The sequence below is a fragment of the Nycticebus coucang genome, chromosome 5, assembly GCF_027406575.1.
Source record: "Nycticebus coucang isolate mNycCou1 chromosome 5, mNycCou1.pri, whole genome shotgun sequence".
NCBI lineage: Eukaryota > Metazoa > Chordata > Mammalia > Primates > Lorisidae > Nycticebus > Nycticebus coucang.
The window spans coordinates 24,067,846-24,094,081 of NC_069784.1; the positions used below are offsets into that span (position 1 = coordinate 24,067,846).

The following is a 26,236-nucleotide window of genomic DNA, read 5'->3' on the forward strand; positions in this document are numbered from 1 at the left end:
AACAACATTTTGTTTTGAATGTTGTCATATTGTGCCATCAATTCAAGATTAGTGAAAAACTCCAGGTTTTATCCCTGCTTGGCATTTTCTTGTTTTTCTTTCAAATGTAGGGATCCAGAATCCATCTCCATATGCCTTCTCCTGTTTATTCAACAGTCTTGCTCTGTTGCTCAGGATGACTGGCTTGAGCCACCCTGCCTGGCTGCCTTTTGTTATATAGCATCATCCTAGGTATGGACTGTTTACTCTGTGATACATTAGGTGTAATATGGCAGTAGTCTAGGACAAGTCTTCCAGAAGTCCAGGTGCCTGAATGTGATGATAGTGCAGAAGCAGGTGCCTGAGGATTTCTGCCACTTTTGGGGGAATGTTACTTGTCTAGAGGGAAATGACTAATAATGTATCAACCTACACCAAGCATTGTTGTTTCTTATCTGCTATTTTAATTAGTTTTAAGATGTTACTTAAAATATTTTAAAAATCAAAATGAAATGAAATAAGTTCAAAGGAATTTCCCAAAAACATCTAGCTAGCAAATGGTCTAAGGATAACTGACAGAATTCCACATTGTGTTGGTTAAACATCGAGACTCCTGAGCCATATATATTCCAGAACTAAAGTATCAATATCTGGGGGCGGCAGGGAATAGAGTAGAACAAGCCCCTCGGATGCTCAGCATTCCAAACTTTAACAACTAACGATCTTTGCTTCTGCATATTTTGAGCACGTTTTAGGCACAATGTATGTTTTGGCAACACATGAATATTAAGTGCCCTGCCTGGCTGTCTTCTCTATATAGCATCATCCTAGGTATGGATTGTTTAATCTGTGCCTTCCTCTGAACATATATTAGGTATAGTATGGCAGTAGTCTAGGACAAAAGTCTTCCAGAAGTCCAGATACCTGAAATGTGATGGTAGTACAGAAGCAGGTGCCTGAGGATTTATGAAGAAGACTCCAATGCAAAGCAGAATGATGTACAGTGCAGAGAATTTTCAAAATGGGAGAGAAGAGCACATTTAAGCTTGAGATCAAGGCAGGCTTTAATGAGTACACAAAATTTACAATGATTGGTAGGTAACTTTGATAGTAATTTTTATTACATATACTCAGTTCAGTACTCATTGTTCATTTAAGATGGCTGTTCACAAGTAAACAGTAATTTGAGCAACACCGATGGGTGCAGTATTATGCTTCAGATGAAAAGTCAGTACATACTGAATCAATTTCTTCCTTTCTTTTTTTTTGCAGTTTTGGCTGGGGCTGGGTTTGAACCTGCCACCCCCGGTATATGGGGCTGGTGCCCTCCTCCTTGAGGCACAGGCGCCGCCTGAATCAATTTCTTTTAAAATTTCAGGGAAGTGATTTTTATTTAAGGAGGTAGGAAATTATAGGTACTCATTTTTGCATATCATGATGCTTAAGAAATAAATATGCTTACCATTAAATTACATTTCAGTTTGTAATTTATTTCAGTACTATTTTTCAAACATTTATTTGTCTTCCATATATTGATATTTACATGAAAGAATAGCAGGTCATTAATCATCCAAATGCAAATTGGAGCACTCTAGGCCTTAGTTAAATATTACATTATTTAAAATTCTACATAATTTATAAAAATTAAAGACAAAATCAGCTGGAAAGTAGTAAATAGCTAGCTTACTGAATTTTAGCATATTTTAAATTTAGAAATGAAATAGCAACATCAAAGAAACCATATGAAACAAATAAATATGCCTTTAGAAATGTTAAAGATTCTTTTTGTTTACAAATTTTACTTATTTTAGTTAATACAGGTAACATGTTTCTTAAATATCTTTTTACTTTGTGTCCATAAAAGTAGAATTATCCTTAATATTCCTAAATCATTTTTTTCCCCAATAAAGCCAATATTATTTTTATACAGTAAGAAGTTAAAAGAGTTTAAAATCAGTGGCACAAATCATATATATAGAATCTGATGTAAAAAAATTCAGTGTTAGGTAAGGAATTAGAGTATAGTACATTAACAGTCGTACATAAGAGGTAGAATTCTTAATCACAGTTTTATGGAGAAGATTCAGTAGTTTATATTCTATCCTGCTTTATTAGTTATGGTACCATAGCTCTTGCTCAGGCTGGTCTTAAACACCTGAACTCAAGGGATCTTCCCACCTCGGCCTCCCAGAGTGCTAGGATTACAGGTGTGAGCTACTGCAACTGGACTACACATTTTTTTAAAACACCTGTGAGTAGAGAAAGCCAGGTACTACTCTGAGTGTAAATTGTAAGTGAAATCATTCTCTTTCTGGATATCATTATTGCTTATCAAGAATTCCAGCAGTATTAACCTATATGGGAGGTCTATACTCAAATTTTTAAGTTGATTGTTTCTGTTATAAACACTATTACAAATGATGTACAGTGCAGAGAATTACTTAAAAATTCTGTTTCATAATGAAATTAAATTACTAGGACTCAAGTGAGACTCCATAGATATAAGCTAGGATGGAAGAGACTTTTTATGTATATATGGGTTATTCATATTTGGGTGTTACAAATCCTTACTTCAATGTCAATAAATAGTGATGAGAAAGGCCATTTTATAAAAGTTATAAAAATTGTATTAAATATGTACACCCAGTGCTAAACCTTACAGTAGAGCTAACATTTCACAGAACATATCTGAATGCTTATAATATAAAAGGTAATTCAAAACGTAATACTTGAAGAAAATAAAACTGACAGCCAAATATAGTTTCTTCTATTTAATTGGAAATTAATTCGTGATTTATATTAAGATTAAGATGTCATGATGAGCCAATTGGATTCCAGGTATTTATGTTTCTATGTAAGTGAACTTTATTTAGGGTCAGGTATTCTCAAGTTTACCTAAATTCTTTTGTATTGTTTCTGATCATTTTTAAAACTCAGAAAAGGAGGGGCGGTGCCTGTGGCTCAGTTGGTAGGGCGCCACCCCATATACCGAGGGTGGTGGGTTCAAACCCGGCCCCGGCTGAACTGCAACCAAAAAATAGCTGGGCGTTGTGGTGGGCACCTGTAGTTCCAGCTACTCGGGAGGCTGAGGCAAGAGAATCGCTTAAGCCCAGGAGTTGGAGGTTGTTGTGAGCTGTGTGATACCATGGCACTCTACCGAGGGCCATAAAGTGAGACTCTTGTCTCTACAAAAAAAAAAAAAAAAAAAAACTCAGAAAAGGAGATATTTATTTATATTTGGCGCAGATCTTTTAGCAACATTAACCTCAAAACTGGTGATAATAATGTATTAGTCTAGTCAGTAATCATGTTAAAATTAACATAACACTGTTGACAAATAATATAAAGATAAACTTATTTTACCTCGTATTTAATTTTAAAATCCTATACCTTAGCTAAAGGTTAGACAGAATGGGATCCTTATGGAAACAAAGCAGGCTTTATCTATTTCTTCACTTCAGGGAGAAAAATGTGACCTAGTTTTAATCAGGAAAGTATAACTGCATTTTTAAGAACTATCAAAATGTCAGCTTTTGAGAATGTAGCCTAAGTATATAAAACTAATACTTTTTGCTATGTTATACAAATACGAAATATGTTTAGATATAAAAATCTCAAAAATCTAATTGTATTTCAAAGCTATGCATCTATTTACAAGAGAAATGAATATGTAAATAGAGAAAAGTTGAGCCTTTGTCTTCTAAAGATATATTCAATCCATAATTCTCAGATAATTTATAACTTAATATATTGAAAACTTCAACAATTTTTAATTGCCAGTTACAAAGAAAGTTTTAGATAAGACACCCTTTAGACACAGACTGGTGTTGCACTTAGGCCCACTGTTCATTTATTTAAATCATCTATGACATTTGTAAAATTTTTCAAATTTAGGAAAATGTAGTTATTATGGCTTCTTTCAATTAAATCTATTCCTGCAAAATATTCCATTTGCACACTTAAGTACACCTGGACCAATAAGATTATTGGTACACAAAGTGAAGAGTTTTCCTTTCACATTAAAATTATTTATGATGCCAAAATCATATATTATGATTCCAAAACAATTTGGAAAAGAATGTTAACAGTTTATTGCCTTGTTGTACCTCTTTTTTTCAATGTTAAATACTCTAGTTTTGCAGTTTTAAGTTCTACTTTTCCTTTTGTCTTCAAACAGACTCTTCAGCATATACACTTGAATGGCTGACACTACCACCATGACCACTAAATTAACCATAGACCAGAAGTTGACTCTATCAAAGTTGCTTTCTTGTATGTTTCGATCACGAGCTTCGAATGCTCTAAGCAGAGTTTGTATATGACCACTTTTGCTTAGTCTGGACTTGATGCTGTCGATGGATTCCTGGAGATAAATAAAATAATTTTACCATTAAAGAACACTCAGAAATTTTAAGGTAATTTTAAAATGTGCTTCATTTCAGTTTTTTATCCAAATACAATTTTAAGATAGATAGGTGTACAATTTAATTAAGGGACAGGTACTACTTATATTACCTAAAGATACTCTGTAAGGTTATGTAATAGTTCTCCTCATACCTTTAAATTATTTATACAAAGGTATTAACAAGAGAACAAAACTATTGTGAATTGAAAGTAGATAATATGACACTGAGTGGCACAGCACCAAGAATTTTACATGTGTTATCTCTTCCTTAGTCCTCACGCAACCATAAGAAAATTGTTTTTAGAGATGGGGTCTTGCTATGTTGCCCTGGTTGGAATGTAGTGGCTCTTGACAGGTGTAATCATGGCACACTGCAGCCTCAAACTGCTGACCTCAAGAAATCCTCTTGTGTAGCTAGGACTATAATTGTCCCCAAATTATTTAGTTTTTAAAAACCAATTAGTGATAACCTTTAGGTATTCACCTATTATATAACACCTTGTGTTTATAATATTTTCTTTTTGGATTTTAATATGGCCAATTTAGCATCTACCAAAATATCCAATGTTTTAATTTCACAAAGTAGTGGAACTAGAAAGAACCTCTGTAAGTTGACCACCCAAGGGACTATAACAAACTGGTCAACATAAGTAACTTCTATTGAGTGAATGTGGTAAATGTCTGGTCTGTGAAAATTAGGTCAATTTAAGGAGGTGGTCCATGTTAGGAGGTGATTAACTATGGAGGTTCTACTGTACTTCATTTTAAATGTACATACTATATAAACAAAAGTATCTATAATACAAAAATGTCTCAATATCACATTTTGTAAAAGAAGCTTACCAAGATGTAGTCTTTCTAAGTTGCACATCTGAAAAAAGCTAATTTTTTTTTTTTTTTTTAGAGACAGAGACAAAAAAAAAGCTAATTTTTTTTTTTTATTTTGTCGCCCTCGGTAGCATCACAGCTCACAGCAACCTCAAGCTTTTGGGCTAAGGCGATTCTCTTGTCTCAGCCTCCCAAGTAGCTGGGACTACAGGCACCCGCCACAGTGCCTGGCTATTTTTTGTTGTTGTTGTTGCAGTTTGGCAGGGGCTGGGTTTGAACCCGCCACCCTTGGTATATGGGGCTAGTGCCCTACTCACTGAGCCACAGGCACCACTCAAAAAAGCTAATTTTATAATAAGGGTCCTGGTGAGGTAAGTAATTTGAAAAGGCTGTATGAATATAAGGTAAAATTCAGATCTTAAATGATGTCTAAGTATGGCAAAAATAATAAAGTACTAGAAACAGATTTTTCCTGGATAATGCAGATAAAATGCTCAGTTCAGTGCCTATTACCATACTAAGGTCTCTGGATATTAATACTTTTGTCATTTTGTTAAAAGACCATACTGACCAGTATGTCTTCCAGTTTCATATCCAACATATCTGTGCCGGTAATATATTTCTTCCAATCTTCTTGTTCTTGTGCCTGTTCTCCCATATTATCCAGGATTAATTCAAAGAAAATCACCTTCTCAGAAATGGTGCTGAATGTATTGTCAAAACAGAACATGTAGTCACCAACTTCAGTCTCTACACTGTGTAAGAAAAAATACTTATCTTCAGTTATCTGTACTTCTCTTTGGTATCAAAGGAAAAACAAAGGTAAAAAAAAAGTAACATGGTTTCTAATTAGACAGTTTATCTATAAATTTCCTTGGTAGTGAAAAATAATTTACAATTTCTTGGGAAAGAGAGAACCTGGGAATACACACATTCAAATATTTGCAATTTAGACATGCTTGGCATTTACTCACTAGTAAATTATGGTAAGGGACTTAATTTTTGGAAAAGGATTGGATTAAAAACCTACACACATGATAACTGAGAATTAACTTTCATATTTATACATTATTAAAAGTAGTTTTATTCTGAGTTCAATTCATATGCAGATAACCACCAACCTACACTTCAATTGAGATTAATCTGTAAATTGAGTTTTGTTCTGTTTTTAAAAGCAGTGAACCGTCCTGGTTTCTTCTAGACTTCCTTCTGATTAAGTACATTTTCATCTTACAGTGTACAGAAAGGTTAGAGATTAAGTCTGTGACCAGCAACCAGAACTGTATTCTCAAGTGGCTCTTCCTTTATTGAATAAATGCCATTCACATCTAAACTGAACTTAAGATCTTGGTCTCATTACTTTTAATTCAAGATAATTGGCTTGGACAGAGGTAATTTAGTGAAGTGGTTTTCTAACAACTTTGTGGAGAGAAACTTTAACAAGCAAAATATTCCACAGACTAATGATTTCTCCTACTGCTGTTCCCAAACAAAAAACAAACACCACTTCCTTGAATGCATGGCAAAACTGGTTTACATTTTTATTACTTACCAACAAAGTGCCTGTTGTTTGTATTCAGTTACTTATTCCACAAAAGACTACTGATAACACTTTGGGAAACTGGTTAAAAGTCTATTCAAAGTCAGGCCCAGTAGTATACGCCTACAGTTCCAGCTACTTGGGAGGCAAGTGGATTACTCGGCCCCTACGCGTTTGAGACCAACAAAGCAAGACCCTGTTTCAAAATGAAAAAAAAAAAAAAAAAAGAGCAACAACAAAAAGTCTGTAGGCTTGGTGCCTAAAACTCAGCAGCTAGGGTGTCAGCCACATATACGGGAGCTGGCGGGTTTGAATCCAGCCCAGGCCTGCCAAACAACAATGACAACTACAACCAAAACATAGCCAAACGTTGTGGTGGGCGCCTGTAGTCCCAGCTACTTGGGAGGCTGAGACAAGAGAATCGCTTAAAGCCCAAGACTTTGAGGTTGCTGTGAGCTGTGATGCCACAGCACTCTATCCAGGGCAACAGTTTGAGACTCTGTTTCACATACACACAAAAAAATCCATATAAATTTACTGAGTTTATAAAATTGACCTGTAGAGCTACTCATTCAGATGATGGATACATACATGGTCTTTTATTTAGTCATACAGTCATAAATTACAAGGGGCCTTTTATAAAAATTCAGTATGCCGGGTGGCGCCTGTGGCTCAGTGAGTAGGGCGCCGGCCCCATATTCCGAGGGTAGTGGGTTCAAACCTGGCCTTGGCCAAACTGCAACCAAAAAATAGCCCGGCGTTGTGGCGGGCGCCTGTAGTCCCAGCTGCTCAGGAGGCTGAGGCAAGAGAATCCTGTAAGCCCAAAAGCTTGGAGGTTGCTGTGAGCCGTGTGACGTCATGGCACTCTACCGAGGGCGGTAAAGTGAGACTCTGTCTCTACAAAAAAAAACAAAGTAAAAAAAAAAAAAAAAATTCAGTATGCCTAATATGCACACATTAAATGAATTAATCTGGCCCCACAAGTCAGTTTTCTTTAGTCTAATGATATTTCCATCAAAGGTTTGATAAGTCTAGCAATATTTCCTATTTACTTAGATGAACTTCTAAAACTTTTTTTTTTTGAGATAGAGTCTCACTGTGTTGCTCTTGTTAGAGTGCAATAGCATCACAGCTCACAGCAACCTCAAACTCTAGGGCTTAAGTGATTCTCTTGCCTCAGGCTCCCAAGTAGCTGGGACTACAGGCACCCACCACAACGCCCAGCTACTTTTTTTTGTTGTTGCAGTTGTTATTGTTTGGCTGGCCTGGGCTGGATTCGAACCTGCCAGCCTTGAGGTATGCGGCCAGTGCCCTAACTGCTGAGCTATGGGCGCCGAGCCATTGAAATTATGTTTTAGTTCATTGTGACTATTCATAGAAGGTTAATATAAATAATTTTGAAGTTTTCTTATTTCTAATGCACTGGATCACTTAAATTTTTAAGAGGCCTGTATTTTTCTTTTTTTCCTTTTTTTTGAGACCATCTCACTCAGTTAGTCTGGGTAGAGTGCTGTGGCCTCATAACTCTAGCAACCTCAAACTCCTGGGCTCAGGCAATCCTCTTGCCTCAGCCTCCCAAGTAGCTGGGACTACAGGTGCTCACCACAATGCCCCAGCTTTTTTTTTTTTTTTTTTTTTGCTATTTTTGGTAGAGACCGGGTCTCACTTTTGGCCAGGCTGGTCTCGAACTCCTGAGCTTGGGCAATTCACTCAGCTCGGCCTGCCAGAGTACTAGGATCACAGATCTGAGCCACTGCACCCAGCCATATTTTCTATAGCCTTCTGAATACATCATGTGATTCCGATCTTTTAAGCCAGTTTTTCATCTTTTTTTCGTATCTGCCACTTACTGTTTTTGTTTAATCATAAGCAATAAATACTCAGCAATGTGAATGGATTTTTTTTTTTTTTGTAGAGACAGAGTTTCACTTTATGGCCCTCGGTAGAGTGCCATGGCATCACACAGCTCACAGCAACCTCCAACTCCTGGGCTTAAGCGATTCTCTTGCCTCAGCCTCCCGAGTAGCTGGGACTACAGGCGCCTGCCACAACGCCTGGCTATTTTTTTGTTGCAGTTCGGCTGGGGCCGGGTTTGAACCCGCCACCCTCGGTATATGGGGCCGGCGCCTTACCGACTGAGCCGCAGGCGCCACCCTGTGAATGGATTTTATTATTATTATTTTTTGAATGGATTTTAACATAAGTACTTCAAATAGTTGTATCTCTTTTCATAATTTACACTCTGCTTTCATTTATTTTATCTTTCATAATCCTTACCATCACATTTGGAAGTAGGCATAACTAACATTTTCAAGGTAAGTTAAATGAGGTTCAAACAGGTTAAGATACTTGCTTACGATCACACAGCCTGTAATGGGTATAGACGAAACTTGGTTTTCTAACTCAAGTTAATTGATCTTTCTACAGTACTGCTCAGAACGTGTTTGCATTCTTTGTAGTTGCCTCAATTATGACAAAGTTGTCTTTTGAGAATATGTTTAACCTTTAGATGGAGCCTGAGCAAACTCTGGTAATTTGGTGGAAAGTAATTTTAAAAGGAAAAAACAGTGGGCATGGTGGCTCAGGCCTGTAATTCCAGTAAGTCAGGAGGCTGAAGTGGGAAAACCTCTTAAGGCCAGGAGTTTGAGACCAGCCTGGGCAACACAGTAAGACCCTGTCTCTAAAAAAATTAAAAGAATAAACTGGGTGTGGTAGTTTATGCTTATGGTCCCAGTTTCTTGGTAGGCTGCAGCAGGATCACTTGAGCCTAGCTAGGAGTATGAGGCTACAGAGGATGCAGTGAACTATAATTGTGCCACTGCACACCAACTCCAGTAAATAAATGGAAAAAACAAAAGAAAGTAATATGCCCAAAAACTTCACATCAAGTTCTGATTAATATATTCACTGTTACAGTAACTATATAACCAGTAAGCATGACTATTGCAAAGGACAGCATTCACTTTAGTTAGACTATGAATTCTCAATGGGGGTGACATAACTCAGAAAGGGGCAAAAAATTCTTAGATATAATGGTCTGTGGCCCTCCAAAGCTTAATCCTATCTGATAAAATCTTATTCCTAGTAACTCAGTTTTTTTTATTTTTTGTAGAGACAGAGTCTCACTTTATGGCCCTCAGTAGAGTGCCGTGGCCTCACACAGCTCAAAGCAACCTCCAACTCTTGGGCTTAAGCGATTCTCTTGCCTCAGCCTCCCGAGCAGCTGGGACTACAGGCGCCCGCCACAACGCCCTGCTTATTTTTTGGTTGCAGTTTGGCTGGGGCTGGGTTTGAACCTGCCACCCTCAGTATATGGGGCTGGCGCCCTACCGACTGAGCCACAGGCGCCGCCCGTAACTCAGTTTTCTCTCGTTAGTTTTCTTGGGGTATCCCACAAGCAGCATGAATTCATGGAAGATACACAGATTATGTTAAGAACAATGGTACAAAACTATAGTGAATAGATAACTATGATTAGAGGACTCTTCAGTTGATCAATTGCTTGATATTGAAGTCATATTGCAAAAGGTGGCCTGCAACATGCCTACTGACTGTCTCTGGCTTCCCCTTGTAGATGTTTCTATTTGATTTTCAAACCTTTTTTGAAGAATTAAATAAAACTAGTCTATATTTTACTTAGCCTGTCATAAATTATGCCAAGTGCTTCAGATATTCCAGTAATATCTGAATGACTAGTACCTATTTAAAATTAGTTTCGCATATGAAGCAAAAGTTAAAAGTTAGTTTCACTAAAAGAATTTTTAAGAAGTTAATACAATTTTTCAACCATTTTTTGCTGAAAAGTAAGTTTTGGATGATTTTTTAAATTTTATTTATTATTTATCTATTTGTTTATTTATTTAGGACAGAGTTTCACCTTGTCACCCTGGAGAGAGTGCAGTGGCATCACAACTCACAGCAACCTCAAACTCTTGGGCTTAAGCAATTCTCTTCCCTCAGCCTCCCAAGTAGCTGGGACTACAGGTGCTTGCCACAACGCCCGGCTATTCTTTTGTTGCAGTTGTCATTCTTGTTTAACAGGCTTAGGCCGGGTTCGAAACCATCAGTCTCCAAACCCATCAGTCTCCATGTATGTGGCTGGAGCCCTAATTGCTGAACTATGGGTGCCGAGCCATTGAAATTATGTTTTAGTTTGTTGTGACTATTCATAGAAGGTTAATATAAATAATTTGAAAGACTATAGGTGCCTGCCACAACACCTGGCTATTTTTACAGATGAGGTCTTGTTCTGGTTCAGACTGGTCTCGAACCTGTGAGCTCATGCAATCCACCTGCCTCAGCCTCTCAAAGTGCTAAGATTACAGGTGTGACCCATTGTGCTGGGCCTGATTTTTAAAATTTTAATGATGTTGCTATTATGTATTTATATAAATTGTTACTTTGCACATGTAACTGATATATTACCATATGTAAGCAAATAAATTGCACTAAGTTATTTAAAAAATATAGTTATAAAGTTAAAGTTAATAGCTTTCTAATTTTTAAGGTTTAACTTTAGTCTTAATTTTATTTAACTCAACTATATTTAGTCATTCTTAAGCCTGCATTGAATAAAAAGAGTAAGCTTTGTACCTACGCTTTGTATTTATAAAACACAGATAGACATACAATACATAAACAGATATGCAGTATAGCTCTGGTATTAAAATTTCATAGGGGGATGACTATGGGGAAAAAATGGATACAAAAGCTCCAAGAGGGAGAAACACTGCCTCAGTTGTATGAGCTTCAGCACGTATATAAAAAACAAAGATGCCTTAATTCTTTACAGTCATTCCTTATCAATCTTTCTAGTTTGTGTTGATTGATTTTGGAAAAAAGGTGTTGTTACTACAAATGTTACAAAATCTGTATTTTTCAAAGAAAAATGCGTAAGACTAAATTGTCCTTTTAAGTAGAACAAAGAGAATAAAATAGTCCAAAATGTGAAAGTTCTGGTGTGACTTAGGGTAATATTAATTCAATAGTCTATTAAAATGCCTTTGTATGTAACTTCTCATTCCAGGCAGTACTGGACAATAGATATTACTTTAAGCTGTTGAGTTCTCTGTTTGGAGATGTTTTTACTGATCTTGACTACTAGACAGATGATACTTGTTTCAAAGATTAACTTAAGAAAAATCAGTGTCAGCTGGGCACAGTGGCTCGCTATCTTAGTACTTTGGAAGGCTGAGGCTAGCAGATGCCTTGAGCTCAGGAGTTTGACACCAGCCTGAGCAAAAGCAAGACTCTGTCTCTACTAAAAATAGAAAAACTATCTGGGCGTTGTGGCGGGCACCTATAATCCCAGCTACTTGGGAGGCTGAGCAGGAGGACGGTTTGAGCAGAGTTTGAGGTTGCTGTGAGCTATGACACCAGCCACAGCACTCTACCCAGGGCAAGAGTCAGACTCTGTTTCAAAACAAAAAATTAACATAGCTAAAGATAAAAGTTTTGTTTAAATCTAAGTAGATTCATACATTTGGTGTAGATAGTACGAGTGTGTTGGACTGCGTGAGTTTAGATCCTGGCTTTGCTTGCTGTTCACTATCTGTTTGTAATCTTTAGCAACTTACTTAACTGTTCTATGCCTCAGTTTCCTAAGTACTATAAAAATAGTGCTATGTACCTTAAAGGATTGTGGTGCTGAAAAGGCTTAGAACACTGGCCTGGCACATCAATACAATGTGAACTATTGTGAACTCAATTCTTTTCTCTCAATTGTTTAATGAGAGGTTGATTCTATGCAAGAAAGCAATAAGGTACTTTTTTGCTAACAGTTTATGACCATAAGGGATTAGATATTATAATTGAGGAGAAATAAAAATTGATAGAAAATTTGTATGATTTATATATATTTTAAAATATAAATTTTAGTTCTCATTCATACACCTATAGAAAACAGAATAAATTCCAAGTATTTATCAATCTAGACTGATTTTTAAAATCACTATTTCTCTTATTTGTTAATAGTTAATAAAAATAGTTTTCTGAGCTCTGAAGAGGTACAAATTATTTACAAAATATTCTCTATGTGTTGGAAACCTTTTTGTAAAATTTTGTAATGAAAATAAAAGTACTTGTAGCTACAATTTCCCATTTTGCCTATGTATGGTGACTATAGGGGTGACTTCTGGGATGCCCTATTATTTAAAAAAGTATTTTCAATGAATATCTTAAGAAATTATGGTTGAGACATTGTTTCCCCTCACTCACTCATACATATATTCAGTGTTTACCGAGTATCAATTCTGTGCCATTTTGTAAACAAAGACCAGTAATTTTGATAATAGCTAGTACTTACAATAATGTTATGTGCCAGGGATGTTCTAAGCATCATGTGGTAGAAGGGAAGAGTTTTGGTCCATCCTGTCTCCCTGCAGGCTTATTTAACTTCTCTGAGCCTCCATGTCTGTAAAATGGGAGTCCAGAATCAAAGAATCTATATCATAATGGGTTGGAAAGATTAATTTAGGAGCATATAACATGCCAACCCTTGTTTATTGCAAACATTAGACACTCTGTATTTGTTCTTCCTCTTCCTATTAACTCACAGTTTAGTTTTAATACTGTATTGACTAAACAAAATATTTAGTAAAATAATAGAAACGAACAGGGAAACATACCAGTGAGATAAGAAAAGGGAGATGTTGGAAGAGAATAAATGGTCTTTTGTCAAACTCTGAACTCAAAGAGTTATACCAAGTATTTTCTTTCTATATAGTTTCCTATGGTCAGATCTTTTACTTTTTCAGATAATTACCTTTACTTTTAAGTAATTACCTTCACTTTTTAGGTAATTACTTTCCAATTATCTAAAAAGAGTGAGGTCTGAGTAACAAACACTAATTTATACACAGATATGCATACAGATTACTGTATTGTTTATTTTGAGAAATACAACTATGGACAAAGATGGTATAGCCAGCAGCATGAGAAATAGAAGACACATACCTGAACAGTAACTTTTTTTTTGATACAGGGTCTTACTCTATCCCCCAAGCTAGAGTGTAGGGGTGTGATCATAGCTCACTATTAGCCTTGAGCTCTAAACAGTAGCTTTCAGTTGAAATGTAAAGTGTATGCTAGCCAGAAAGACAGGTTTAAAATGCCACAATACACTGAATACAATACAAGGGAAATACTCATCTGTTAACGTAAAGAAAATATTTAGTCAGGATCAAAACAAAATGCCTGGAAAGTCATGGGATTAAAACCAACCAACTAACACCCCTCCAAAACTCTAAAAACAAACAGACCAAAAAAGCCTAAAACAAACAGACCAAAAAGCCTAAACAAAAAGTTTTTTAATGAACAGACTTTGTTTTTTAAAGAACAAACTTTAATAAGATGGCCTATTATTATGAGCTATTTAAAATCATATGGAATTATCTAATACTGATACTTAGTACTGAATGTGCTAAACTTCCCTTCCTTACAGATAACCCAGGGTACCCTTATAGGTAATCTAGTTTATCTAGTTCAATTCTGTTCATTTATGGAACTTGTCCCTTCCTTACCTATTCTTCTAGCCATCACCTAAACTCAAATTTATGGATACTGTAGAAATAAATCTTCCTAACAAGTGCCTTCAGCCCTATTGAGTGGACAGAAACAGAGAGTAGTTCAAATCCTGATTATTAATTGGGTTTCTTTGGCTGAGTAAAGGAGATTACTTACGTGTGAACTCCATCTGATTTTCTTTGTTCAAAAACTAAGGTTTTGCCTTCTGGAGAGACAAGATGGAAATCAATATCTAATCCTGCTCCATCTAAAACCTGTTAAAGAGTAAACAAGAGAAAAACAGATTACAAATTCTCAAAATATATAAAAGTTTAAAAATTAAAAAAAATCTTCATATAATGTGAAGATACTCTTTCTTTCCTTTTTTTTTTTGAGACAGACTCTCACTATGTTACCCTTGGTAGAGTGCTGTGTGTCACAGCTCACAGCAACCTCTAACTCCTGGGCTTAAGCGATTCTATTGCCTCAGCCTCCCAAGTAGCTGGGACTACAGGTGCCTGCCACAACGCCTGGCTATTTTTGTTGTGGTCGTCGTTCAGCAGGCCAGGAAGGGCTTGAACCCACCACCATTGGTGTATGTGGCCAGCGCCCTACCCACTGAGCCATGGGCACATTCTTTCTAAACCTAGAGGGATAAAAATACAATAGAAAGGAGCAGAAAGTTTACCTAGTTCAATTCCATTCATTTCTGGAACCTGTCCCTTCCTTACTCATTTTTCTAACCATCACATAAATTCAGATTTATGGATATTGTAGAAATAAATCTTCTTAACAAGTGCCTTTAGCCCTATAGAGTGGACAGAAACAGAGGGTAGTTCAAATCCTGGGTCTTTAACTTAAAATTTAGGTAATTCAGGACAGTCTATGTAACTTTTTTGAGTTTTCCTTTTTTTTTTAAATTGAAACAGAGTTTCACTTTGTCACTCTCCATAGAGTGCTGTGGTGTCACATATGGCTCACAGCAACCTCAAACTCTTGGGTTCAAGCAATTCTCTTGCCTCAGCCTCCCGAGTAGCTGGGACTACAGGCGGCAGCCACAACGCCCGGCTATTTTTGTTGTTGTTGTTTAAGCAGGCCCAGGCCAGGTTCAAACCCACCAGTGCTGAAGCATGTGGCTGATGCCCTAACCACTTAGCTATGGGCGCTCAGCCAGAGTTTGTTTCCTTTTTAACAAAAGAATGTATAGCTACTTCTTAGCCTGGAATTAAAGATCTCCATGTTCTGACTCCAAGTAACTTCTTTAAAAGGATCTTGCTCTGTTGCCCCAGGTAGAGTACAGTGGTGTCAACAGAGCTCACTGCAACCTCATACTCTTGAGTCAAGGGATCCTCCTCCCTCAGCCTCCCAAGCAGTTAGGAATGCAGACACATGCCACATGCCTGGCTCATTTTTCTATTTTTTGTAAAGATAAGGCCTTGCTCTTACTTAAGCTGGTCTCAAGCTCCTGACTACAAGTAATCTTCTTGCCTCAACCTCTTCAAAGTGCTAGGATTGCAGGAGTGAGCCTGCAATGATGTCTGGCCTCCAAGTGATTTTTTTTAACACATTCTTTTACTACTCCCCAATGATATGAGCTGTGTATTCTAATCATACCAGTTCATTTACTAGCCAATGAATACGCTCTGTTCTTTCACAATCCAAAAATCTCATGATGATGATAGCAGCTAACAATAATAGTTTATGCCACACATTGTTTTAAATGCTTTATGTGGATTAATTTATTAGAACAATTTTAAAAGGTAGGCCCTATTATTCTCATTTAGCAAAAAAGCAAAACAAAAACCAAAAATGGAAGCACAGAGAAGTCATCTTTCAAAGTGATAAAGCAAATAAGGGGCATGGTCAAAATTTGAACTCAGCAATCTGGCCTCTAAATTTTTTTTTTTGAGATAGAGTCTTACTCTGTTGTCTCAGGCTAGAGTGTGATGGAGTCAGCCTAGCTCACAGCAACCTCAAACTCCTGGGCTCAAGCAGTGCTCCTGCCTCACCGTGCTTCAGAGTACATATTAACTTTTTTTTTTTTGAGACAAAGCCTTAAGCTGTCATCCTGGGTAGAATGCCGTAGCGTCACAGCTCACAGGACCCTCCAACTCCTGGGCTTAAGTGATTCTCTTGCCCCAGCCTCCGAAGTAGCTGGGACTACAGGCACCTCCCACACAACGCCTGGCTATTTTTTTGGTTGTAGTTGTCATTGTTGTTAGGCAGGTCTGGGCTGGATTCGAACCCGCCAGCTCTGGTGTATGTGGCTGGCACCTTAGCTGCTTGAGCTACAGGAGGCCGAGCCCATATTAACTTTTAATGAGTATGCTCTGGCACCTCTACTGGCCCTTCCATCCTTCTGAATAGTTCTCAAATTTTACCCATTCTTCTACCCCGTTTCCCCAAAAATAAGACCTACTTACAGGAAAGATAAGACATCCCCTGAAAATAAGACCTAGCGCATCTTTGGGAGCACACCTTAAAATAAGACACTGTCTTATTTTCAGGGAAACAAGGTAGGTCCTTTGAAATGTTTTCTGAATCTTCCTACCAAGTTCTCTCATATTCTCCCTTGTATTCCATAGAATGGTGCTTATCTTCTGTCTGGCATTTAGTTATACATTAAATGCCTTATTTTTAGGAATCTTATTTTTTAGGATTCACTTAACACAAACTTGTACCTTTAATGGACACCTATGTTGCACAGGTTGTATGATAGGTGAAAATATTATACATTGCTCATTATTTTTGTAAGGATATTGGGCCTAACAATGGTATTATCAATTGATACTTCAATTTTTGTCACAGATGCAAATATTTAATAAACATATTTTTGTCATCTTATACAAATTAAAATGGCTTAGTGTTTCCCTATAGATCTGTATCTGCTACTCTCTCTTCCAGGCTTCCTCTCTCCTCTCTTTTTCTCTTCTGTATTTACAGTGTTTGTTAAAATGCAAAAAATGTCTATTTGGAGCACTATACCCAATGGCTACTCTTTTTCTTAAATAGCACTCCATTTTATTTTTCTTGCTGGCTTTAGTGTAATGATATAAAAGATTACCTACTGCTGTGCCCTTCTTGATCAACAGAAATGGTTTCAAATGGCTGGCTAAAAATGCACAATTCTTTTACTTCTTATAAATAGCAATTAAGTGAAGATATAAAACAATAACAATAATCTATAACAACAATGGAAATCTGACAAGGTTTGAAGAGAAGGAATTTCTGGAAGATAGTCCACTGAGCAAAGGATATATTTACCTACTAATATTTGTCAGTCTCAAAATCCTAACTTACACTAGAAAAACACCAAATATTTGCTGAAATTGATGCCTTCTTTTTCATACTTCTGGTTTTTCTCAAAGGATCAAACTCTGAAAAAAATGGCTATGTAAGACTTAAAAATACATATCTTCAGAAAATTCAAGAATGTACCATCCATAAAAAACATGAAGATGCCAACATGAAAAAGGTCTTAGAGAAAACAAATACATGATTACCAAAATAAAACCTTGACCATTGGGCAGTGCCTGTGCCTCAGTGACTAGGGCGCCGGCCCCATATGCCGAGGGTGGCGGGTTCAAACTCAGCCCCGGCCAAACTGCAACAAAAAAATAGCCGGGCATTGTAGCGGACACCTGTAGTCCCAGCTGCTCCAGAGGCTGAGGCAAGAGAATCGCGTAAGCCCAAGAGTTAGAGGTTGCTGTGAGCCGTGTGACACCACGGCACTCTACCCGAGGGAGGTACAGTGAGACTCTGTCTCTACAAAAACAAACAAACAAAAAAAAACCTTGACCATCAGATGGAATGATAACAGAACATGGACAGAGACTAAAAATCAGAGAATTATAAGGAGCAGAGAATTTTCAGAACAAGGTGAAAAGCTATAGATGAAAAAGTAGCATGTGGGGCAACAGCCGTGGCTTAGTGAGTAGGGCGCCGGCCCCGTATACTGAGGGTGGCGGGTTCAAACCCGGCCCCGGCCAAACTGCAACAACAAATGGCCAGGCGTTGTGGCGGGAGCCTTTAGTCCCAGCTACTCGGGAGGCTGAGGCAAGAGAATCAATCGCCTAAGCCCAGAAGTTGGAGGTTGCTATGAGCTGTGTGATGCCACAGCACTCTACCAAGGGCAATAGAGTGAGACTCTGTCTCTATTAAACAAAAAAAAAAAAAGTTAAAAAAAAAAATGAATTCTACTAGGGAGGCTGAGGCAAGACAATCGCCTAAGCCCAAGAGGTGGAGGTTGCTGTGAGTTGTGACTATCGAGGGTGACAAAGTGAGGTTCTGTCTCTAAAAAAAAAAAAAAAAACAAAAAAAAGAAAGAAAAGAAAAAATAGCATGAGAGAAATGGGTTGCAGCCGTCATGAACAGAGCTAAAGATTCTGATATCCCTCATAAGCATCTCAAAGGGACAGAGAAAGGATAAAATCATTAAAGATGAGAAGAAAAATTTTTATTTCGAAAGATAAAAATCTAGGCCAGGCATGGTGGCTCACACCTGTAATCTTAGCACTATGGAAGGCTGAGGCAGGAGGATCACTTGAGTTCAGGAGTTTAAGACCAGCCCAAGTAAGAGCAATACCCTATCTCTACTAGAAATAGAAAAAAATTAGCTGAGCATGGTGGTGTGCACCTGTAGTCCCAGCTACTCAGGATGTTGAGGCAGAGGATTACTTGAGGCCTGGAGTTTTTTGTTTGTTTGTTTTACTTTGTTGCTCTTGGTAGAGTGCCATGATATTATCATAGCTCACAGCAACCTCAAACTGTTGGGCTCAAGCATCCTCTTGCCTCAGTTTTTCTATTTTTAGTAGAGATGGGGTCTTGCTTGTGCTCAGGCAGGCCTCAAATTCCTGAGCTCAAGCAATCCACCCTCCTAGGCTTCCCAGAGTGCTAGGATTACAGGCGTGAGCCAATGTGCCCAGCCTGAGGCTGTAATATGCCTGTGAATAGCCACTGCACTCTAATCTGGGCAACAGAGTGAGACCTGATCTATAAATAAATAAAGCGATTTTCGTATATCCGAGGACTGAAAACATTCTAAAAGAATTACTCCTGCATATCCTCCAAAATCCCAGGAAACATAGCCATTAAATCAGAAAAGAAGCAATATAACAAAGTTAAGTAAAGATTTCAGTAAAACAAAGTTAAAAAGCAATTACTGGGGAGTGCTCCAAGATAGAGACCTAGAGGTATCTTCTCATTAGCTTCTCTTGGGAAGGTTGGGTAGAGCCACTACCTTCTTGATTATCCGGCTCAGAAACAGCATTGTAAAGGCACAGAGTGACAGCATGGGACACCAGGAGTGGAAAAGATAAGAAAGGAAGAGCATGGAAAGCAGGTACAAGGAAGTAGTGACCCAGGTAACAGAGCCTGTATCTGGAATTGCTGTGGGTTTAGAGCCCATGGAAAACCACCACCACTCCCCACAGTCCCCTGGGGGGTAGACCAGGAAAGGACCTGAATCCTGGGTAGGCACCTGTTCCTCTGGGGTAGAGGGTGTAAAGTGAAGCAAGCAGGAGCTGGGAACCCACAAGACTGTTGCTTAAAAGCCAGTCTTTCTGCACAAGGCTGAAGAGAGCAAAAATTGGCTCGTGGCTTCTTTTGGGACAGGGCCAGTAACTTGCAGCTGGGTGCTTCTCTTGTGGAGGGCAGGAAAGTGTGGGCACAGAATTTGAGGAGCAGGTGGCCTGGCTGCCTAGCAAGCAGTGGGGAAATGGAGCACTACTGCCCCACTTTGGTGAGATTGCTGAGGCCCTGAGTCTGCTAATGCCCATGTGGGTCCACACTGGCACAACTTTCCAGAGAGGCTGTATGGCAGACTTCAGCTGTGCCTTCTAACCTTGGGTAGCCATCTTTGAGCTAAGCCTGCAGCTATGCTAACCAGATCAGAGAGGTCCTACCACCACCCTCTGCATCCTGGGCATCATTTGGATCATGGAGGTACAACCCCACCCTTAGGTAAAAATCAAACACAAAATATCCCAGAAATAGGTTGCAATCCCCTTGAACTTTCTGGTGTACTCTCCAGGCCTAGGGGGTTCACCACCCACAGAGTTTTGGTTCCTAGAACAGGAAAACCAGTCCTGATCTCCTTGGCAACCAGCTGTAACACATCATATACTTCAATATCCAGCTTTGGAGCCCCATACCCCAAAGCAACTGTTTCATTCACTAATATTAGAGCACCACTTAGTATCCTTTCTAAAAAAAATTTTTTAACTCTCCATAAGAAGAACATAGTAATTACAATTAATTTTTTTTAACTTTCTCTTTTTCCTTTCATTAACATTCAAGGTACCAAAAGAGGATTATATTAACCACAGTTATACATATGTACTGTTTTTCTTTTCTATTTTTCCGTTACTCTTTCCCTTTCTTTAATCTTTTTAAAAATTGTTTATTTTCTTTTTCATTTTTAAAATCATTATCTCATTATTATTTTTCTCCTTTTTTCTTTTCTCTCTTTTCTCTTAGCAAAAGGCCATTTTAATTTCAAAGCCTAGAGGCAAAGAAGAACAAAGGGAAGGAGGAAGAGCAAGAATAGGGTAAGGAAATAAGAAGAAATCATCATGAGAAGAAACCAGCCAAAAATTTCTGGTAACATAAAGAATCAGAATAGATCAATTCCCCCAATGGATCACAATGGAGCTACTATACAAGAGTCAAACTAAAAACATAATCTGGAAATGACAGAAATGGAATTCAGATTATGGATGGCAAAAATGATGAAGGGAATTGAGGGCAAAGAGGAAAACTAGCAAAAGGAAATCCAAAAACTGTCCTAAGAAATTAAAAAAATTAAAGATAAACTCTCCAAGGATTGGAACAAAATTAGAAAAGCTATAATGGAGCTTAATGAATTGAAGGAGGCAATGAGGGAGTTTCAAACTTCAATAGAAAGTTTCAACAATAAGTTGAACCACGGAGAAGAAAGAATTTCAGTTCCTTAAGGCAATCTTCTCAAACTAACCCAGTCATTTAAAGATGTAGAAAGGAGGAGAGTCAAGACAGTGCAATCTCTTAGAGCTGTGGTTCTCAACCTTCCTAATGCTGCAGCCCTTTAATACAGTTCCTGTGGGTTGCGACCCATAGGTTGAGAACCCCTGTGGGGTTCATGGGACTACATGAAACATACAAACATATGAATTATAGCATATGAAGTATATGAATTCATCCTGAAGGAGAAGAGGGTTCCAAACACACGGAAGCCCTACTTGATGGTATTGAGCTGAAAATTTCCCAAGCATTGCCAAAGATACAGACATACACCTACTAGAAGGATGTTGAAGCCCAGGTCACCTCAGTTCAAACAGATCATCTCATAGACGCATTGTAATTAACCAGGCCCAAGTCAAAATCAAAGAGAAACTTCTAGAAGCTACTGGGTGTAAGCAGCATCAGACCTATAAGGGTAAATCCATCACGTTAACAGCTGATTTCTCAGTGGAAGCTATACAAGACACAAGAAAGTAGGCTCCTATCTTCAATCTTCTCAAATAGAACTGCTAACCTAGGATTCTATATCCTGAAAAACTATGTTTCATATTTGATGGAGAAACCAAACCTTTCACTGACAAACAAATATTGAGGAGATTTATAACTACAAGACTAGCTCTGCAGGAAATTCTCAGACTGTACTTTACACAGACCAATACACTGGACCATCAGCAAAGCAAAGACACCTACAAACTAAAGGACAAAGCCTAGCTACCACAATGGCCAAAGTGACAAGACAATGCAGTTCCATGCAACAACATGAACAGAACTCCACCCTACTTATCAATTCTCTAAAGAAAAGTGAATGGCTTGAATTCCCCACTGATGAGACACGGGCTGATTGACTCAATAAAAAAGTAAAAGCTAGGGTGCAGTGGCTTACGGTTTTAACCCTAGCATTCTGGGAGGCAGAGGCAGGTGGACTGCTTGAGTTCAGAAATTGGAGACCAGCCTGAGCAAGAGCAAGACCCTGTCTCTATTAAAAATGGAAAAACTAGGGCGGCGCCTATGGCTCAGTCGGTAAGGCGCCAGCCCCATATACTGAGGGTGGCGGGTTCAAACCTGGCCCCGGCCAAACTGCAACCAAAAAAATAGCCGGGCGTTGTGGCGGGCGCCTGTAGTCCTAGCTACTCGGGAGGCTGAGGCAAGAGAATCGCTTAAGCCCAGGAGTTGGAGGTTGCTGTGAGCTGTGTGAGGCCACGGCACTCTACTGAGGGCCATAAAGTGAGACTCTGTCTCTACCAAAAAAAAAAAAAAAAAATGGAAAAACTAGCTGGGCATAGTGGCCCACAACTGTAGTCCCAGCCATTTGGGAGGCTAAGGCAAGAGGATTGCTCAAACCCAAGAGTCTGAAGTTGCTGTGAGCAATCATGACATTATGGGACTCTACCCAGGCCAACATGATGAGAGTCTGTCTCAAAAAATAAAAATATATAAGCCAAGTATGTGCTGTCTTCAGAAAATGCATCTAACTCCCAAGGATAAATTAAGACTCAGAGTGAAGGGTCTGAAAATAGTATTTCATGAAAATGAAAATCAAAAGAAAGCAGGAGCTGCAGCCGGGCACAGTGGCTCATGCCTATAATCTTAGCACTCTGGAAGGCCAAGGCAGGTGGATTGCCTGAGCTCACAGGTTCAAGACCAGCCTGAGAAAAGCAAGACTCCGTTGCTAAAAATAGCCAGGTGTTGTGACGGACCCCTATAGTCCCAGCTACTAAGAAGGCTGAGGCACGAGGATCGCTTGAGCCCAAGAGTTTGAGGTTGGGTGAGCTATGACACTATGACACTCCACCAAGGGCAACAAAGTGAGACTCTGTTTAAAAAAAAAAAAAAAAGTTGCAATCTGTATTTTGCAGATACTATTGACTTTAAAGCAACAAAAATAAAAACAGATAATGATGGACAGTATATATCGGTTAAGGGAATAATCCAACAGGAAGACATTTCAACCCTAAATATATATGCACCTAACTTAAAACACTCCCAGATTTATAAAGCAAACCTTACTTGGTCTGAATATGATAAACAATACCACTGTAATAGCTGGGAACTTTAACACCCCATTGACAGAACTGGACAGATCCTCCAAGCAGAAACTAAAGAAATATTGGAATTAAACATGATTTCAGAACAAATGCGTTTTACAAACATAAACAGGAGACAGGTGCAGTGGTTCATGCCTGTAATCCTAGCACTCTGGGCGGGTGAGGCAGGTGGATTGCTTGAGAGACCAGCCTAAGTAAGAACAAGACCCTATCTCTGTCCCCCAGAAAGGAAATAATTATGGAGATTTCTCAAAGAACTAAAAGTAGACTTTCCATTTGATACTGCAATCCCATTATCAGGTTCTATCCACAAGAAAAAAAATCATTTCACCATAAGGACATTTGCACCCCAATGTTTATAGCAGCTCCATTCACAATTGCAAAGATGTGCAAACAACCCAAGGGCCCTTTGACCCATGAATGGATGTTACATGTATACCACAGAATACTAATCAGACATAAAAAAGATGGAGATTTTGTATCTTTTGTAACTACTGTAGAAAGATTTGGAGAACATCCTAAGTAGAGTATCACAAGAATAGAAAGACAAGCATCACATGTACTCATTACTAAATGAAAATAGACCAATTCCTTAATGGATTGTTAAACTGTTCTTTTTACCTTTCTTTCTTTCCTTTCTCCCTCCCTCCTTCCTTCCTTCCTCCTCTTTCTTTTTTTTTTGCCATAGCTCACCATGACCTAAACTTCTGGGCTCAAGCAATGCTCCTGTCTCAGCCTCTAGAGAAGCTGGAACTACAGGCATATACCACCACGCCCAGCTAATTTCTCTATTTTAGTAGAGTTGGGGTCTGGTTCTTGCTTAGGCTGGTCTCCCAACTCCTAAGCTCAAGGGGATCCTTCTGCTTCGGCCTTTCAAGAGTACCAGGATTACAGGCTTGAGCCACCACACTGTCACCATACTTTATTTAAGTAACATTTTATAAACCAGTAATCCTTATTAAACTTGAGAAGAGGGATTCCTTTTCTTCTTTCTCTTTTATTCTCCTTGCACAATTCCTGGTGCATATTAACTGTTTAATAAATGTAACTTTTGAGCTTTACTGGAAATCAAGAAATGCTGACTTCTAGTCTCAGTTCTGCTCACTATGTGATTAGATACTTCACTCTCTGCATTCAGCTTATGCATCTATATATAAGCTAATGCTAAAACCCCTTCAGATAAACATTCAATGTAACTTTTTATTTTGCTCTGTATGTATGTGATAGTACCTCGTATTAAAAAAATTCTGGGGCGGCGCCTGTGGCTCAGTCGGTAGGGCGCCGGCCCCATATACCGAGGGTGGCGGGTTCAAACCCGGCCCCGGCCAAATTGCAACCAAAAAATAGCCGGGCGTTGTGGCGGGTGCCTGTAGTCCCAGCTACTCGGGAGGCTGAGGCAAGAGAATCGCTTAAGCCCAGGAGTTGGAGGTTGCTGTGAGCTGTGTGAGGCCACCGCACTCTACCGAGGGCCATAAAGTGGGACTCTGTCTCTAAAAAAAAAAAAAAAATAAAAAAAAAAATAAAAAAATTCTGTACATCAACTTAAATTAGCATTTGATTATAAATTTAGTAACTTGTAAAAAAAATTGAAAGAGGAAACACCTCGATGCATCTTTTTTGGCACTGCTACCTGGAAACATGGAAATTAGCTGTGGAACTAACAAAATGTCTTCTAAGAAATTATCACCTACCAGAATGACTACATAGAATAATGAAATTCCCCATTAAGAGGAGGAATGATGCGGGGCAAATACAATGATCCATGAAAGAAATGTTACAGTTTTAATATACAATTTGGTCTTCCTTGGTTCAAAAATACTTGGTATATAACTGAAACAGAACTATACCATTAAATACAGTAACACTCTCTTTCAAAATCGGGTTTAGTAATCATACGGCCACAATTCAAAAATCCTTAACCGAAGCAAAAACAGTGTAGATTTATAATATTAGAACTGGTTGAAAGCAGTGGAAGTGATTCAAACAAGTGTCATCACCTCGTCCAATGACGAAGAAGAACGTGTATCAGTGTTATATTGTGAAATTCTCCGTATCAGAGCGCGTACTGGCTAGAAAAGCGGTAGGCAAATTACGAAACAGACAAAAGCCACCGACATGACCCGTACTGGCCGCTTTCCGACCGGAGGAAAGGGAGATCGTCAACTCCCAATCCCACCTAACTCCTCGGTCCTCGGTCCCCGGCCCCCCGGAGGAGTCTCGCCACCCTCGTGCGCCTGCGCAGAGCTGGCCCGCTTCCCGGGCGGCCCTGGCCTCTCCACCGCCCAGCCGTCCCCAAGAAGTTTCTAATCGAGTGAAAGGGGAAGAGGCAGAGCAGCTGGGCTAAAGGAAAGAGGCTGGCTGGTCCTCCGCACTTACTTGGTACTCGATCTCCAGCGAGGCCTTCAGGGGCATGGGCTGATAGAAACATTCCTTCTGGCCCGCCGGGAGGGTAAAGGTAAAGTCGCTGTCTAAGGAGGGCGTGAAGCCGACCGCCCCAGGCAGCAGCCTCGGAGCCAGAGCGGTCAGGAGGAGCGCGGGCAAGGGCAGCCAGGTCTGGACACCCATTACTGTGGGGGCAATCTCGAGCTGAAAGAGGCGTGGGAGGTGTGGGAGGTTGGCGTCTAGGGTCCGCTTTTCCTCCCCAGACTCCTCGTGGTCAGCAGGGAAACTGGAGTCTGGTGGCGGCCGCGGCGGCGGCAAACTCCCTTCGGAAGGCAAGCGCAGTCCTTCAAAGGGTAGGGACTGAGGGCGGGGCCGGCAGTCCCTTTGCGCAACCTCCTCAGTCTCGACCCCCTCAGCCCTGGCGTGACTGCCAGCCGCCTCCCAGACGGCCGCAGGTCCCCATGGCTTCCCCCACACCAATGGGCGTCATGGAGGCAGTTGTGGGAAATGTAGTCCCGGGCGAGCTCGGCGAGCGGGCGCGGAGGCGCTCGCCGA

General features: G+C 39.2%; 1 protein-coding gene across 2 annotated transcripts; it reads right to left on the reverse strand.

Annotated features, from left to right (window-relative positions):
• Positions 1 to 1,448: 1,448 nt before the first annotated feature.
• TMED5 (transmembrane p24 trafficking protein 5) lies at positions 1,449 to 26,118 on the reverse strand. Of its 2 annotated transcripts, XM_053590819.1 has the most exons (5): positions 25,676 to 26,118; positions 25,297 to 25,368; positions 14,433 to 14,530; positions 5,784 to 5,967; positions 1,449 to 4,342 (listed from the first exon to the last, which is right to left on the reverse strand). In XM_053590819.1, exons 1-5 carry the CDS (start codon positions 25,862 to 25,864, stop codon positions 4,124 to 4,126), a joined length of 762 nt encoding a protein of 253 aa, XP_053446794.1. In that variant the 5' UTR covers positions 25,865 to 26,118; the 3' UTR covers positions 1,449 to 4,123. The 2 variants fall into 2 exon arrangements, with proteins under 2 accessions (XP_053446794.1, XP_053446795.1); XM_053590820.1 differs by lacking the exon at positions 25,297 to 25,368.
• Positions 26,119 to 26,236: the final 118 nt, after the last annotated feature.

What these genes read in the sequence shown, in the direction of transcription:
- TMED5 (XM_053590819.1), bottom strand. Translation starts at nt 25,864, where the DNA reads ATGGGTGTCCAGACCTGGCTGCCCTTGCCCGCGCTCCTCCTGACCGCT. An exon ending in AAATCAGATGGAGTTCACAC is followed by an intron (nt 5,968 to 14,432) that starts GTAAGTAATCTC and finishes TTTCTTACACAG; the next exon opens with TGTAGAGACTGAAGTTGGTG. An exon ending in TGAAACTGGAAGACATACTG is followed by an intron (nt 4,343 to 5,783) that starts GTCAGTATGGTC and finishes ATTTATCTCCAG; the next exon opens with GAATCCATCGACAGCATCAA.